Source organism: Dreissena polymorpha, chromosome 2 (assembly GCF_020536995.1).
Source record: "Dreissena polymorpha isolate Duluth1 chromosome 2, UMN_Dpol_1.0, whole genome shotgun sequence".
NCBI classification, from domain to species: Eukaryota; Metazoa; Mollusca; class Bivalvia; order Myida; family Dreissenidae; genus Dreissena; species Dreissena polymorpha.
In genome coordinates, this window is record NC_068356.1 from 62,212,240 (window position 1) to 62,230,872 (window position 18,633).

At 36.4% G+C, this 18,633-nt stretch overlaps 1 protein-coding gene across 4 annotated transcripts in view; it reads left to right on the top strand.

The window, feature by feature from the left end:
- Positions 1-224: 224 nt before the first annotated feature.
- The window catches only part of LOC127867292 (guanine nucleotide-binding protein G(q) subunit alpha), a 53,334-nt gene continuing 34,925 nt past the window's right edge, over positions 225-18,633 (top strand). For 3 of the 4 annotated variants that reach the window (XR_008043424.1, XR_008043423.1, XM_052408338.1), the window contains exons 1-4: positions 225-583; positions 5,571-5,755; positions 10,320-10,480; positions 14,179-14,307. Coding sequence is in view for 2 of the 4 variants with exons in the window: in XM_052408338.1 (XP_052264298.1) it covers positions 466-583; positions 5,571-5,755; positions 10,320-10,480; positions 14,179-14,307 (593 nt within the window). In the remaining 2 variants the exon portion in view is untranslated. The remainder of the gene's footprint in view (positions 584-5,570; positions 5,756-10,319; positions 10,481-14,178; positions 14,308-18,633) is intronic. The other variant, XM_052408339.1, reaches the window with a different exon arrangement.

The following is an 18,633-nucleotide window of genomic DNA, read 5'->3' on the forward strand; positions in this document are numbered from 1 at the left end:
AAAACCAATAATTCGCTTAGTACCATTAATGTTGGCTGTTACGTTAATAGAATGCCGGTTATAAGTGTATTTTCCCACCTTAATATGTAACGAATACTTCCTGAAGAAACAAACAAAACAAATCAATTGTTAAATAATCATAAATTAATGGTCGAATTTCGCAATTATTCTTTCAATGCGTCATAAGCGACACATTACTATTTTTATCGACTGCCCTGTTATCTGTCAGTCACACCCCCGCGTGTTTGAGTTTACCACACCCTTAATGAAGACAGAATCCAGAAGACACACAGAGCATCTGCCATTTTGGATGTTTTTCCACAGAGGTAGTCTTGAAGGGGCCGTGGTTTGTAACTAACTCGAGGACGGGGCCTAAAACGTCGGTCTTTAAACAAGGCTGTGCTTCCAGCCTTGTAAACCGACAGCGAAATTTTGTATGAGAGCGTCGGTGCATCATTTTCCAAGATGGCGTGCTGTCTCAGCGCAGAACAGCAAGAGCAAAAACGAATAAATCAAGAAATCGAGAGGCAGTTGAGAAAAGACAAACGAGATGCCAGGAGAGAACTTAAGTTGTTGTTGTTGGGTATGTATCGTTAGCGACCTGTCCCCTTTGTACGCTTGAAAAAGTGGGTTTTTTATTGCAATTTCTGCACAAGCGGCCATCTTGAATATTAATAGTTGTCTTATTTGAGGCTTAAATACATGTTTTTAATGTATTTTCACGCGTAGTAACTGTTTAAACCATATTCATATCCCTTGATAATTCATTCAATAACACGAGTTAAGAATGTAACTAGTTTTTCTGCTGTCGAAATACAATAAATACAAAAAAATTGCAACAAATGCTGCACAATATTGATTGATTGATCCTGCAAATTTTGACAGAGAATTTCTTTCAAGCCTGTTGCTATCACAAGAAAGCATGATGTCAACAAAGTTATCATATTCTGCATGCGAGTAAATAAATATATATTACTAAGTTACTACTAAGATTTGTTGGTATGATGCCATTTGCATTCAACTATGAGTATTGTGAGTAAATTTGAAGTCTGCGTGTGAACTTTGTGGCATGTGTTATTACTGTGTTTTACATTATTATTGTGTAACCATTAAACAGAACACTTTCCCAATTAAATATTTTTGTGTTAAGTGAGTCCTAAGCACATATTTATTCTTTGAGACATGCAGAATATTAGCTAAAGAAACTTCAGGGTACAGTTTATATACTATTGACAGACCTGTACGCTGAAGCTAACCCCGTATCGAAAGTCAACCAGAGTCGTAACATATTTATGTCACGCTATAAATCAAAGAAAGCTCATTTTCTTGGATACATTTCTACATATATTAGTGAATGAATATAAATTACTGCATCGAGGAATGTTTTAAGGTTCAGATGTTTCAAATGCATCTTACATTAGATGAAAATAACTCTCATCAGTCTGAAATTCACAATTTTGACGCCATTGTCGCTTTGTCACGTGACGAGTTTTCATTTGGATACTTTCGGATAAACATTGACATTTTATGCTGAAATTGTAAACATTACTTTTGTTTTCTGAAATCTATTATTTGTGATTAACAACTTACGTCTGGTGGATTATAAGACTGATTTCATTGTGAATCAGGTAGTTTTATATAATATTTACTTTGACTTTGTATTGACACTACAATTTGTTTACAAAATAAGCCAGAATAATTAAAATACCGGGAAATGTCATTCTGAATTTGAAAACACTTGAGCACATGGTTTGTTACTAAAAATAGAAATAACGTCATATGACCGTGAAATCTCGGGAGATTCGCATTTCAAGAAAGTCTGTCACATCGCTGTTTTTCTCGATATGTATGAGCAGAATAGATACATTTTAAATGTTTAAGATAGTTTTTTGTGAAAGAATATATCAGTTAAATGTGAAAAATGTCAATCTTTCCAATCAAGTGGTTGAATTGGGCCAACAACTGCATTTAAAAGCTGTTTTGGACCGGTCTTTGTTAACTGTCAACTTTTCGGGAATTTCTGGTTGACTTTCCTAATGAGGTTGGTCCATAACTATAAAGTCGCGCCAGTCAAAAATCATAAAAAGCGACATTTAAAGTTATGGAAGCCAGAACTAGCAGAATATCAGCCCTTTCCCCTTGACATACCTTCTCCCCTCTGAGGCTCTGACAGAAATTTTCCTCGAACAATATATCTAACATTGAACAATTCTTTTCTGTTAAACAATCAAAGCAAAAAAGTTTGTAAACATTGTATGAGTTCAACAATCGTAACATTATTGGTAACGGGAAACAAACTTTAGTTTTTCCCAGGAAGTCAAAGGGGCATGGCACATTACTTTCAAAAAGGGCATTTTAGCAACTAGTTTGGGTAAAAAAGGGTAAAAACATGTCGTGAATACCTGTTGTTTTTTTTTAGAAAAATATAATCGTAATTTTGTATTTAATTTATATTAATGTAATATTTGTCTTACAATGTCCATTTAAGTTCCATGCTGTTTCAGTAAACTGTACAGCATGACAAACATAATTAACCAATATATGCATATGAAACTGATTATACACAGATCCACTAACTTATAAATGAAACCATGTTTGTCTTGTCCCATTTTCTAACATTAATCTTGTCAGATGTTTTAACTTTGCAAGTAAACTGAATGCTAACAATTTGCAAACACTTGTTTCTGTGACATACATCCACTGAGAAGATTACTAATATATGCGTTGGTGTCTAAAACATATTTATGCATCATTGATTATCACAGGCATTTCATTAATACCTTCTAAATGTATGATCTCTATCGTTAATCAGATCGTTGTTTGCCATTTTTGCAGAGAGTCACAATTTTTTTTTTTAATAGTCCGTCATCTTGTTAAAATTATGCAAGCGACGGGTGCACATAGCAAATTAAAATCGTATAATATGTTCGCCTAATAAGTGATTAGCCAATTTAGCATTTTGTTTAATTAGTATACGATACAGTAATTGTTTCAATAATTAATTATCTAATGAAATGCACAATTTCCACAAAGGTAACATTGATGTTATTATCAAAAGTCTCAGAAGTAACTGTCTACGATTTTATTGATGACGAGTACACAATACGGTCGTTTAGTGTGCTTGGTATAACAAAGCCATTGAAATTATCGATTGATCTTGACCTGGGATTATTCACCCGTGACAAATTCACAACCACGCAAATCTTTGCTGCCTTGGCGCCATACTCTGATACTAGTGGGCTTAAAAGTTTGGTCACGGGGCAATGAAGATGTTATCAATAAGGGTGCGTGGCGGCTTTTTCCTTAGAAAGGGCAGAGTGGCGCTTACGAAATGTGGCTTGACGCAGCGCCACGCAAAAAGGGCCTGGGAAAAACACTAGTGAAATGACCGCAGAGTGTTATGGGGCATTCAGAATAGCCATATAACGAAATCTGACTTTGGTTGGTTCACAAATCTAGTTCTTTTTTGTTCAGATTAAGGTCCGGTAGGTGGCCATGAATTATTGAATAGTACAATTAAATCAATTTTATAACGCAGTCTGTAAAGACCTGTATTTTATCCTTTTACAATGTCTAATAATTGGAGACAATACATGTACAAGAAGTAATTGAAAAAAGACGATGCGAAAGGAATTCAGAATGTTTTTTAAAAAGGGAAAGGAACAAAAGTATTGAAACTGAATATTTATAGCCTCATGTTTATAGGAAATTATGATTTGATGATTTTATCAACGTTCTCTCGATTTTGTTACCCCACCCACTAAGGGTATCACGTTTACAGATTTTTCTAAGTGTTTAAACAAAATAAAATAAACAAAACATTATCATTTAAACGATATCCCTGTGTCTGTTTAAAAGCATCAGTTCCATCGCATTTCCAAACTGAAAGTAGTACTTATTTTCGAAAGTTATATCCAGTGCATATCCCAGTCGCGCAATGAAGTCATATTAAAACCAACTGTTCTTGTCGTTATCGAACCATTGGGTTACACTTTGTCTACTCACATGCCGTTCTATTTTGTAAGAAAGATCAGTTGATATCCAACCCACATTTCTTCAAAAAGAGTAATCCAGTTCTAAAATTTGAAATGTTTTACTTAATAAGATGTACATCAAAACGAGTATCTGTTTATTAAATAGGCTGCATCAAGAATGAACTCGCTGGTGTGACTTGTGTATCTGTCGTCCCGTAAAGGTTAAATAAATAGATTTGTGGAGGAACACCAGTTTGTCCACTGATGAAGAGTCTAGGGACGCCCTCAGCTAAGTATCAGTAGCTCTAGCAATGGAAAACACAAGCTCTGATTGTACAGCAGTTTCTGGCACACAATTTTCATGTGGTTCGCAATGGTCCTTGTACTTTCTCCTTTGTACGACAACTCTGTTGCACACAAGTTACATTTAAATTTTTCTTTTCCGCATACTTCAAATTGAGTTAAAAAAAGTTCCATAACGGTGATTTTCATGACCTGTCTTGTTTGCCATATATCTCTTAAACTGAATGCCGATAAAAAAACGGAGGGAAAATTTCCTCTTGCTTTTCGTGCCGAAGTGCGTTGAATGTTTAAGACGATTTGGGGCATGCTCATTTAACAAATGGCAGGAAACAATTTCTTGAGCACTTCGTGCCAATGCGTGTCAAATATTCAAGACGTCTAGTATGTATATGGTGTGTTGTTATGTTTCGGTATTGTGAATAAGTGCCATCTGGCGGACTTGATACAAATAGGAGTCTTTTTCAGCAGCTGTTAATAAGCTTTGCAGCGTCACAACGTAATGAAATACATGTTAAAGGGATTACATGTATGTTAATATTGACATCGTTAAAACGTTTACTGTTTTTGTATACGTTTGTGAGCAAAACACGAAACAAGACTGTTTAAACATTATACCCTTACCACCCACCTGTTGCTAGCAGAAATAAACTTTTTACTTTACAGGTGCCGGCTAAAAATCTTCTAAGTTGCGCTAATTTTGGCTGGTGCAAAAATTCACTTGAAAGTACCTAATTATGTTTTCTTTAGCAGTAAAATGGTTTTTGGTACCCTTTAACCATTTAGAATTCAGACATTGACAAAATCTGTCAATCAGGTAAATCTGACAATAAACTGAGTCTGATATGTCTGTAAAATCATTTGGATCATGATTGGGTCAAATATCTCTGTGACCGTTTTGCAGCTCAAGTTTTCCATCCTGGTCAATACGCTCTCAAGTGTTTTTTTCGATCAATTCTTTTATTTAAAGTTAATCTCAACGTTAAGTTTATCTCACATCAAGCTGTATAAGTAAAACCTTAGTAAATGTAATATTGAAATCACATTCATTCTCAATTTAAAATAATTTTTAGCCAGAAAACAACAATACATATCCCAATTAAAGTCAAAACCACATGATTTTTCCCAATACAAAGGAACATGGTCCCATTTCCTGAAATGGTGAAAAACACTGCTCTTTAGTCTTTAAGTGAGCAATGCTAAATAATACCTAGCAATAATAATAGTAAAACTTTGCAGATTGAGACGTTACAATCCTGATATATGACGAGAAAACAAATGTCGAATTTATTTCAGGCACTGGCGAGAGTGGCAAGAGCACGTTCATCAAGCAGATGCGGATCATCCATGGTGCAGGCTACTCAGAGGACGATAAACGGTGCTTTATCAAGATCGTGTATCAGAACATCTTCATGGCCATGAATGCAATGATTCGTGCAATGGACACACTGAAAATCAACTACAAAGACCCAAATAATGAGGTTTGTATATTCTTGACTTGTAATGTTAAGAGAAAATTGTGTTTGCTTTTTGACGATGCTGCGAAGCAGCTCGTCTAAGTTATCATATCATTAAAAAATTCTTCACAATGGCGACCTGTGTAAAAGACCGAGCCAGTCCGATTCTGATAGCTCGATTTTAAGCTCATCTATTTTTTGAAAAAAAATTATGAGCTATTGTCATCACCTTTGGCGTCGGTGTCGGCTTCCGGTTAAGTTTTGCATTTAGGTCCACTTTTCTCAGAAAGTATCAATGCTATTGCATTCAAACTTGGTACATTTACTTACTATCATGAGGGGACTGGGCAGGCAAAGTTAGATAACTCTGGCGTGCATTTTGACAGAATTATGTGCCCTTTTTATACTTAGAAAATTGAATATTTTGGGAAAGTTTTGTGTTTAGGTCCATTTTATTCCTTAAGTATCAAAGCTATTGCTTTCATACTTGCAACACTTACTAACTATCATAAGGGGACTGTGCAGGCAAAGTAATGTAACTCTGACTGGCATTTCGACAGAATTATGTGCCCTTTTTATACTTAGAAAATTGAAAATTTGGTTAAGTTTTGTGTTTAGGTCCATTTTATTCCTACAGTATCAAAGCTATTGCTTTCATACTTGCAACACTTATTTACTATCATAAGGGGACTGTGCAGGCAGAGTTATGTAACTCTGACTGGCATTTGGACGGAATTATGGGCCCTTTATACTTAGAAAATTGAAAATTTTGTTAAGTTTTGTGTTTTGGTCCACTTTACCCTTAAACTATCATAGATATTGCTTTCATACTTGGAACACTCGCAAACTATCATAAGGGTACAGTAAAAGGACAAGTTGCATAACTCTGGTTGTCATTTTTACGGAATTATGGCCCTTTTTTGACTTAGTAACTTTGAATATATGGTTAAATTTTGTGTTTCGATCCACTTTACTTCTAAAGTATCAAGGCTTTTGCTTTCAAACTCCAAAAACTTTCATGCCATCATGAGGTTACTGTACCTGGCAAGTTGAATTTTACCTTGATCTTTGAATGACCTTGAATCTCAAGGTCAAATGATAAAATTTTGCTAAAAATGCCATAACTTCTTTATTTATGATTAGATTTGATTGATACTTTGACAAAACTAATCTTACCTGACATACCACAATAGACTCCACCCAAACCATCCCCCGTGCCCCTTCCCCCCCCCCCCCCCAATTTTTTATTTTTTTTATTTTTTATTTTTAAGATCATCTCACAAATGACCACCACACCCTCACACTATACTATACCCCCATCCACCCCCCCCCCAATTGTTTTTTTTAAACGGTTAAAAAACACAAATATTTATTTTTATTATTTTATGTTTGAAATACCGTACAACCATCGCACCCAATAATACCCCCCACCCCCCAATCCCCCCCCCCCCATTTTTTTTTTTAAGATCATCTCACAAATGACCACCACACCCGCACACTATACTATACCTCCCCCCTCCACCCCACCCCACCCCCCAATTTTTTTTTTTTTGGAAACGGTTAAAAAACACAAATATTTATTTTTATTATTTTATGTTTGAAATACCGTCCAACCATCGCAACCAAGAATACCCCCCCCCCCCCCCTCCCCCGAATTCCCCCCCCCCCCCAATTTTTTTTGTTAAGATTATCTCACAAATGACCACTACACCCTCACACTATACCATACCCCCCCCCCCCCCCCCACCCCCGATTTTTTTTTGAAACGGTTAAAAAACACAAATATTTATTTTTATAATTCTATGTTTGACAATTTTTTTTTGCCGTTTATTTTCGCATTTTTGGAAGATAATGTAATAAATGTCCACGCCCCCACACTATACACCCCTCTTCACTCCACCCTACCTCCTTTGTGGTTGAAAATGAGAGTGCCTTCACCTTTGAAAAGAAAATAGATGAGCGGTCTGCACCCGCAAGGCGGTGCTCTTGTTCTAATCAGCATATCTCGCTGATTATCATTGATTAAGGTAAAGAAAGCTCAGCTATAAATAGGACAGCATGTTCTGTGAAAAAGATTTAATAATAGTTTGAAAACATTAATTTTAAATCAGTTATATTCAATCCATTATATGTTTATAGATCAATGAAACAAATATGCATTTTCTGTATTGTATTTGACATTTGTCGTGATTCTGTAAATAAATTGCAAATGAAAATGTGTATAATTAACGTTTGAGTGTAAAAGAAACGAATTATAACAAACCTGCCATTTGTAAACGTTATAGCGAGTAGGGTATATAAACAGCATAAAAGCCATGTAATATGTATGAAACTTGCTCTTGTGCGTGCTTTCTCATTGTGCATAGTTAATAAACTTTTCAAACAGAAATTACAGAGCCACATCAGTGCACATACTATGTTTGATAATTAATTTGTTTGTTGGATATTGTTTGCTGTTTTAAACACATATTAGGTTATATCGCGGAAATTTAGTTAACCTTGCCATGTGTTCATGGGCAAACTCACATATTCAAGTCGTATTCAACTATGTGATCATACATACTTTCGGAAATTATTGCCGTACTTAACGAACAAACATGCCTAAGATTATTGAATAAGGGAAAAACAATAATCAAAAGAGAAAAATTATATGTTCATGCACATGGGCATGTGAAATCGCGTCCGTGCACATAACATCATTAACTTAGGAAAGGAAACAACGAAATATAAAGTTTGGTATGATATACATGTGAAATTCAAGAGCATTGTGTAATTAGAGAGCATGTCAAGTTTTGAATATATCTGCTACGTAACGTAATTTTATAACCCACAAACTTATACTGTAACAGAATGTTTTTATGCTCCCCGAAAATTTTCAGGGAGCATATAGTTGCCAGTTTGAAGTTCCTTCTGTACGTCCTTCCTTCCGTCACACTTTTGTTACCGTTTCTCATAGCACCTTCAATACATTACCGATCTCTTTCATATTTGGCATGTAGGTACCTTGCATGGACCTCTACCTTTTGATGAGGTTTGAGGTCACTGGGTCAAGGTAAAAGAGGCTAATAATAGATTTTTCCTTCACACTTTTGTTACAGTTTCTCATTGCACCTTCAATACTTTACCGATCTCTTTCATATTTGGCATTTACATGTAGTTACCTTGCATGGACCTCTACCTTTTGATGAGGTTTGAGGTCACTTGGGTCAATATCAAGGTCACAGAAGCTAATAATAGATTTTTTTAGGTGGTTATTAACACATAGATTGACAAAGCGCATCATCGGGGAGCATCCATCAGTTTCACTGATATTCTTGTTTAAGATAATTGGTACAGAAAATACATGTTGAATATCTTTTTAAAGATATTTCTAATGATATTTGATCGAGAATGTAACCCGCCTCCCAGTTTTGTTGAATGGGTCAAGTTCCCCACGGGTACTACTTCCCCGTACCCCCAAATTTGTTTTCGTACCCACATTTTTTTGTACCCAATTTATTTCATACCCAATTTTTTTCGTACCCATTTTTTTTTTAACAACTTTTTGCGTACCCAATTTTTTGGGGGCATAATTTTTGTACCCAAAAATTTCTTACCCAATTTTGTTCGTACCCAAAATTTCCATACCCACATACACAATTGTGGTGATGTCGATAAACTTAAAAGCATCCTCACACCAGTACAGTCAGTACTTTGATTATGTCCTTCAGTCTACATGTAAACTGGGGGACATATTGTTTTTGCCCTGTCTGTTGGTTTGTTTCTTGGTTTGTTGGTTTGCGTCAAACTTTTATATTTGCCATAACTTTTACAATATTGAAGAAAGCAACTTAATATTTTGCATGCATGTGAATCTCACGGAGCTGCACATTTTGAGTGGTGAATGGTCAAGGTCATCCTTCAAGGTCAAAGGTCAAATATATGGGTCTAAATAGCTCATTTAAATTAATATACATTGTACACTATAACTGGGTAAACCTTTGTATTAAAGATAGCAACTTGATATTTGGCATGCATGTGTGTATCTCATGGACCTGCACATTTTGAGTGGTTAAAGATCAAGGTCATCTTTCAAATATATGGTTGGGGGGACATAGTGTTTCAAAAACACATCTTGTTTATTTTGATAACTGCATGTTTACCTTTTTTAATATGTAATCTCTTAAAACTCTCTTAAATAAGGTTTCATTGCTGAAGTTGTTGTCACAGGCCCATATTGTGCGAAGGGGGGAAAACATGCTGTCAATCAGTCTTGTTTTGTATACCATTTTTTGTTCTAATTTGGGCTCTCTCATGGCAACATATTTAAACAGACTACAATGTTTTACAATGATACAGTCTTCATTTAAATCCCAAATCCATTGCATGCCCCAAGGTTTTGTAACAGTTGTGACCCATACTCATGCTTTACTTGCAAGCCTAAAACATGTATGTACATGTACAATTGGTGCAGAATTTTTGTCCAGAGAAGGATGCCACTATTGTGAAAATGTTTCTAGACTGTGTGTAGATTTACTGGCTTTGTAGTCTGTTTAAGGTGTGACACTGGCTGGGACTGCTTGCTAATGACTAATGTTTGTTCTTGCAGGGCAATGCTAGCCTCGTTCGCCAGATCGATCACGAACATGAGACAGTGTCAACCTTTGAGCAGCAGTTTGTGGACGCCATCAAGGCGCTGTGGGCAGATAGCGGCATACAGGAGTGCTACGACAGGCGGAGAGAATATCAGCTGACAGACTCTGCAAAATAGTATGTCTGCAACAAGTTTCTTTTAGCTTTTAACTTCTTATAGGGGGAAGTCATGAAGCTTCTAAGGGGAAGACAATTTCTTGGGGGTATGTTTCAGTTTTTTAGGGAAAACTGCATGAATTTTAAGATGCAGCCTTAATTAATCTTCAGCTATATAATATAACAAGCAAATTTGCTGAATTATATCCCCTGCAAAATATACATTGTTTATGGATCATTGCAAATCCCTTGTGGACAGTTTAATCATCAAGTGTAGGGTAATAATTATTAGGTAATTATTAAGTTTAGGGTAACTGTTCTTATAAATTGCAATTCCCCTCAGTGTTCTGCTGTGAATCTGTACTGAATCCAATCAGAATCAACATTTGTCGTCTGCTAATAATATAATAAAAGCCGGTTGGATAGTTGGCGCACATGATGCAACATCATTTTGCAGTTTGGAATTCTTTGTAAACCGCAACAATGAGTAATAGCGACAAAGTTTTTGATATCCAAGGACGCCGAACATTAAATAAATCAAAACAATAGCGGATTCTTCAAAACGGTAACGAAACCGAAAATGAATATTAATAACAACGGTGTGAACGCGGTTAACACCTGCTAATTAGTTTGCATTGTCAATTAATATTTGGATTAATCGACTGTTAATCAATAATCCCATATATGCCCGATTTATATTTTAAAAACCAAATTATGAGTGGGTAATAGACGATAAGAGTCATAAACACAAACGTTTGAAATTTTCTGAAGTGTCAAATGAATTTCAGCATATGGTTCTATTTCAAGATATGATGAAATAAGCTCCCAATCAGGACCGTTGAATTGCAACATGCGTAAATCACCTGCCACGATTTGCACGCGTTGTGTACAGCTATTTTAGGTTACAAAATTCTACATTTAAGAAATGAATTTCTTTGTCCAGATTAAAAGCGCGCGAAAATTGGCTTGGGTGTATTTATTTGTAAATAAAAATTTCGTAGCGGGTACAACATTGCGATCATTTAATTTCCATTAAAAGTTTTGTTGTGATTTTCAACAAAGTACCGGGGTATCTCGCGAATTATTTGGCATTGACATTTCCTCTTAATAAAATATAATGTAAATACGCTGTATCGTGACCGTTACGCTGTATCAGTTCCTTCATTATTGAAACAATTATTGTATTGTATAATGACTGCACACACGTGTCGTAACATACGGATGTAATACGTAAATTCGGACAGTACGTAAAGTCGGACACAATTAAATAAATTATTTAATACTCTTGATTTCTTGAAACTCGGTATTTGTTGTTAAAAAGGGCTATTGCATTGATTAACACCATATGAGTCAATCGTATTGATCATCTAAATGCTTTATTTACGTTTACGACTAAACGTGCTGTCCGAATTTAAGTACACATACATATGCACATACATGTAATATCTACATGTAGTATATAATTGTCTTTGGTACATTTATATTTAAGTACACGGTGCCTGTACTATAACATTGATTTACGATATTGACTGTGTACATCAGACCAGTGCCTTCCCCAGGAATTTGTTCAGGTGGCCCGGGTGTGGGTTGGGGATGGGTGTCCCCTCCCGACGTTGATTTTTTTTTTAATTTAACGTGTCAATTCACGTTATGTGGTGCGTAATAACTCAAAGAAAAACAGCGTCAAAAGACGTCATTTGGTGCGCTATGACTCATCAAAAAAATCCCCCAGTCATTTAAAAATATATTTTTTATATTGTTTAATTGTTTTAAAACTTTTCCGCACAGATAGTAAAATCCCGACTCGAACGATTCCCCAATACATCCGTTTCAACCCGACTCTATTACTGTATACTTACTATTTTTCAAGTTTCTATTTATTACCCGATAATCCCGTTTATTCTGTTTTTATCAATCTCTTTCTGGTAAATATTTACGATAAAAGCTTTCAGTTATTTCTTTAACACAAACCTTGCCATTTTTTAAGTGACTATAGATTTGATGAAATATTGCCTCTGAATATGCGTCAATCCCCTGACCTGTTGTGTGCTTGTTAAAACGCTCAATACACGCCATTTGTATGCAATAGACGCGACGTTGTACATGCTGCATAATTTTCGCGCTCTTTTTAATTGAGAAAAAGATTCGACACAAAATAAATTTGCACTGCTAATTTGAAGCAAAAATATTTAACGTTGCGGTAACATTTACATTCGGAAGTGTGTTTCGGATTAAAAACGCGTTAACATCGACTTACGGTAATGGGTTTCGGATTACGAATTTAATTATTCCCATTTGAGATTTCAACAAATATTAACCGTTGCGTTATGAATTCAACGATAATTTGTTTACACACTTTACGAGTCAAATAAATGTTTTGACGGAATTATGCATGAAATTCACGTTGTCCACAAGGATCACGGCCGGTTGCCATCATCAGTCTTCTCAACTATCGATTATCGGACGAAACATTTACAAGTGTGCGTAATTAATTCAACAAAAATTTGTTAAAGCGCATTATGTGTCGAATAAATGTCAGAAAAACGAGGTGAATCAGTTCTATAAATAGACATGTTGAAATATACATGTACTGGAATTAAATAAATTGTTATCACATAATTGTAACCGCATAATAATTAATTGTTTACCACTTGCAATTAATTTCTCGTATTAATTATGAGTCAAAGGTAACACTTGTTTACAGTAAAAAGGTGTGATGATGATGCCCGAAACCGTCTTTAATGTTCTGTACTGTACTAATTACCGGTTTTATATTACTTAAATGGTACAACTACTTGCTAATCAAGCTGGGATAAACTCTTACTTCATGACCGACGTCAATAAAAAATAATGGTCGATAGTTAACCCCGCCCTCATAAGCATTCGCGTAACCGATTGGACGATGAACTTCACAGTTTGACGACTGGAAAGTTACCAGATACATCCTTGTCAGCATTTAAATGACCGTGTAATGTGGCTAGAATAATCAATACGCGCGTCATGCTATTCTCTTATCAGTGGATTATCCATTACCCCATGTGGTGTTAATGGCGATTACTTGTGAAAGTAGGTACCGAGTGCTCTTTTAAAACAGGGAATATTGATACACTGATAGGGAAACCTTGATTTTTTTGGACAATCTCCACTTTCTTTTACTGAAGAATACACTGATCGGAAAATTTCAAGCGCCCCCGGTACTCTGATTTCGAAATTCAAGCGCCCCGGCAAGGGGCGCTTAAATGGCCTGGGGAAGACCCTGCATCAGACTACTTGCTGTTTTATGTGTATGTATGTATACATATTATGTATATGTAAATGAAGAAATAAAATAAAGATGAAAACCTGCCTCTTATCATTTTGTAGGAAAATTTTATGGGCTACCAAATATTTTTATTGGTAGCCCAGTGGGCTACCTGAAAAATAAGAAATTTGTCGGACACTGATGTTATAATTCTTGTGCATGGCACTTCTTCCCATTGATTTCTAAGCACCCATGAAGTTTGATGTTGAAATGTTGTAGCTTATCTGAGATATAACGGTAGCCCTGAAAAATTCCATCAGTGTTGGTATTAATATTGTTTAGAAATCTTTGATTTTGCAGTCATAAGGTAACATGTGCTTTTTAAGATTGGGAATCGGGCTGAAATTTGGCCACAAATTTGACCCCAAACAGTCTCTCTATACACAATCTTTAAAACTCTCCATGTTTTGTGTTTCAGCTACTTAGATGATGTTGATAGGATCACTCAACCTGACTATTTGCCAACGCTGCAAGATATCCTTCGAGTAAGATCCCCGACCACTGGGATCATAGAATATCCCTTCGACTTGGATAGTATAATATTTAGGTAAGCCAGTTGAGATCATATAATATCCCTGTGACTTGGACAGTATAATATTAAAGCTACATAAATACTCAAAATTAACCCATATTTCTTAAAATAAAGTTAACCCATAAAAAATGTGTGTTTTTATATAGCAATAGCCAAAATGTCAACGCTAGATGAGGTATGGTAACAACAATTTAAAGTGGTACAAAATCCTCCTTTATATTTTTGTGTCACAATATATGATTCCATGTTTATTTACTGTGACAATATCCGAACATTTACAAGCAAACGCGAGATTGGCTTCCGGCAGCGTCGGAAGCACATTGTAGTTCTCATGAACCAATCTTCGTCGCTCGTAAATGGTGGGATTTCATTGCGGGAAATTCACATAGAATATATTATCTCACAAAAAAAGAGCATTTCGTATCTCCTTAAATCTATTTTACCAGACCACATTTAGCATTGAAATTTGGCTATTGCTGTAAGGTACACTGATTTGTATGCCCCCGAAGGAGGGCATATAGTGATCGGAGCGTCCGTCATTCCGTCACACTTTGAATTTATGTTTGCTCATAACTTCTATGTCGCTTCAGATGTAACCTTCATATTTGGTATGCATGTGTATATGGACAAAGCCTTTCCATACGCTCAACATTTTTGACCCCTGTGACCTTGACATTGAACTTAGCGTCCGCGATTAGGTTTCGAAATCTGGGTTTAAGTTTTGAAAAATGCTCATAACTTCTATGTCCCTTGAGATATAACATTCATATTTGGTATGCATGTGTAAATTGACAAGGCCTTTCCATACGCACAAATTTTTGTACCCCTGTGACCTTGACCTTGAACTAAGGGTCCGCGTTCAGGTTTCGAAATCTGCGTTTAGGTTTCGAAAAATTCTCATAACTTCTATCAAAGCGTTTATAGGGGGCATATGTCATCCTATGTTGAAAGCTCTTGTTTAAACATTCCTTGATTTTAAGGTTTTATGTGGCTTAAAGGTAAACCAGCTGGGATCATAGAATATCCACTCAGCTTGGATGGTAAAATATTTAGATGAGCCCCACTTGATTCATACTCAAACATTCATGATTTCAATCTTCTGTAAAGTGGATCAAATTTGCCAGTTATTTGATGGGGTAAGTTATTAGAAACTGCTGATCTGAAACCAAAGTTGCTGGGCTAAAAGTTTACAAGTTTAATTTTAAAATAAATTAATTTGTTTTCTTCAATTAGTTTAAACCTATTTATTTTAGCTCAATTGCATTGAAAGCCCAAGGCTTATATAAACGCTCTCGAGTCTGTTTCCTGGGCCTAGAACCAGTACTTGGTGTCTTTGGGGGAGATATAAAGAATGCTCCCACGGTGGGGATCGAACCCGTGACCTCCCGGTCGCTAGGCCAGGGCTTTTTTTCCTTCTTTGTGATTGGCCGTGGACGGACATTTCACAATTTTTACACGGCCAATTCACAAACCTGACATGGCCGTGAATATTTACAAAAACGGTTGTTTTAAATTGTGAAAAACAGACTTTTTGTGCTCAAAACTGTCAAAAACGGCCATTTCAGAACAGAAGTAGAAGTTTCATAACCTCGTTTTTAATTCCGAATTCACGAAAAATTGTGGACTCACGTTACCGATATTTGCTTGTTTTAATCGATTTTAAAGTGTTGTGTAACCGGTGAAACTGGCGTAAATAGTAAAAGCTCTGCCAAGCAATGTCAATATAAAAAAATGGCGACGCCGAACGCTCATTACTACACGAAGAAAATTAGAACAAACCACAAAATAATCCCGATTTTTTTTTCACGGCCTTGTCAGGTTTGTGAATTGGCCATGTGAAAATTGTGAAATGTCTGTCCACGGCCAATCGCAAAGAAGAAAAAAAGCCATGCTATAACAACTAGAAATGGCGCGGCAGATGCCAACGCGTATCCCCACGCCGCATGTTTGACCCAGGGACGCCCCATGGTTGGTAATGGGTCCATGCATAGTTGAGATTGACCGTATTGTCATAAGAGAAGTTCAGTATCAATAAGAAGTGAATCGGTGTAGAAATGAAGAAATTATAGTAAAAGACAATTTTGGGTGGATGTGGCCTATTATGGGCGGGGCGCCCCAGGGTTGATAAAGGGGCCATACATAGTTGAGATTGACCTTATTGTCATAAGAGATGTTCAGTATCAATTTGAAGTAAATCGGTGTAGAAATGAAGAAATTATAGTAAAAGGCAATTTTGGGTGGGTGTGGCCTATGTGGGCGGGGCGCCCCAGGGTTGGTAATGGCGCCATGCATAGTTGAGATTGACTGTATTGTCAAAAAAGAGGTTCAGTATCAATTTGAAGTGAATCAGTGTAGAAATGATGAAATTATTGTAAAAGGCAATTTTTGGTGGGCGTGGCCTATGTGGCCGGGGCGCCCCAGGGTTGGTAATGGGGCCATGCATAGTTGAGATGGACCTTAGTGTCATAAGAGAGGCTCAGTATCAATTTGAAGTAAATTGGTGCAGAAATGAAGAAGTTAATGCAAAATAACATAAAAATATGAGTGAAAATCTCTGACCCGGCCCGCCCCAACCCTCATAACTTTTGACCCAGGGGTCAGATCAAAATTTCGTCACTGTCACAGTCACACATATGCTCATAGCTACCATGTATGTAAGTTACAAGGTTCTAGTGCTAATAGTGTAGGAGGAGCAGGTGGCCAGTACGGACGGACGGACAGACGCACATCAATACAATATCCCCACTTTTTCTCCGAAAAACGTGGGGATAACAAATAAAAAAAACTAGTAACACTGATCAAACTCAGATTCATTGGTGTACTTGGGAACTAATTTGATGAAAGTAATTATAAATGACATAAATTATTGCTTAATTATGAATAATGTGCCCTTAGTCACGAATGAAATGCACTTTTAGCTCATCTGAGCACATAGTGCTTATGGTGAGCTTTTAGGATACCATGTTGTCAGCAGCTTTAGAAACTTAAAAGTATTTATCCTTGGCTGATCCTGTTTTCATGCCCCCGGTAGGGTGGCATATAGCAGTTGAACTGTCTGACTGACAGTCTGTGATTCTGTCCGAAGACTTTAACATTGGCCATACCTTTTTATGCCCCCGAAGGAGGGTATATAGTGATCGGACTGTCCATACGTCTGTCTGCACACTTTGCACTTAGGTTTTGAAAAATGCTCATTACTTCTATGTCGCTTCAGTTAGCAATTTCATATTTGGCATGCATGACTGTGTATATGGACAAGGCTTTTCCATATGCACACAAATTTTGACACTTGTGACCTTGACCTTAAACTTAGGGTCCGCGTTTCGAAATCTGCGTTTAGGTTTTGAAAAAAGCTCATAACTTCTATCAAGTCTTTATAGGGGGCATAAGTCATCCTATGGTGACAGCTCGTGTTATTGAAGATACCAACTTGATTTTTGTCATGCATGTGTACAATGTATCTCATGGAGCTGCACATTTTTGAGTGGTGAAAGGTCAAGGTCATCCTTCAAGGCCAAAGGCAGTCTTCGAAATTAGCACACGCCCGATCGCCCGTGGCGAGTAAAATTACTGCCGGGCACATACAAAAATTCACGTTTGTGGCCCGCCGGGCATGTAAATTATTTGAGCCAATTGACAGTTTATAAAAAAAAATCGTAAGCGGTCTTTGATATTTGCAGATCTATTTTTCAATTTTGCGAACAAACACCTTGCCGTAAGTTGTAAAACAATGAAATTCGATTGGTTTAACAACACACACCTGCTTGCACACGTCATCGTTATTGTTTTTGACCGATGCAGTTCGGTCACATTCGGTCCTTATCGACGGTTTCTCTAGACATTAATCGAGAAGATGCTTTTTGAACCGATCATTTCAATCAAGTAATACGCTTCCGTTTTTGTCAATGTAAACAAATGTCATTGTCGACATAGAGGCTATGCAGTATCTTAGGTATGTTGATGGGGCTAAGCCCGATAAAGCACTTCCCAAAATAGAAAATTGACAATGATTTAGAGAAAAAGGAAGCCAAGAAATGGTACGAGGACACCAGAGAACGCTCTTTTCAAGAGCACTGGTGTAATGATCGACCGTCTTAATTCTTGTGACTGATTAGATGTAGTTGTATTCACTACTATTGAAACAAATGTTCTGCTTTACTATGTGTAGCATGTAAGTGTTAAAATGTTGTGATGTGTTATTATTTTGGTTAAAAAAGTTTGGGCATGTAAAAAATATGTTGGGCATGTAAAAATTCTTAAGTAACTGGCCCGACTGGCATGTAACTTTTCAAAGCTAATTTCGAAGACTGCAAAGGTAAAAAAAAATACAAGGGAAGTAAA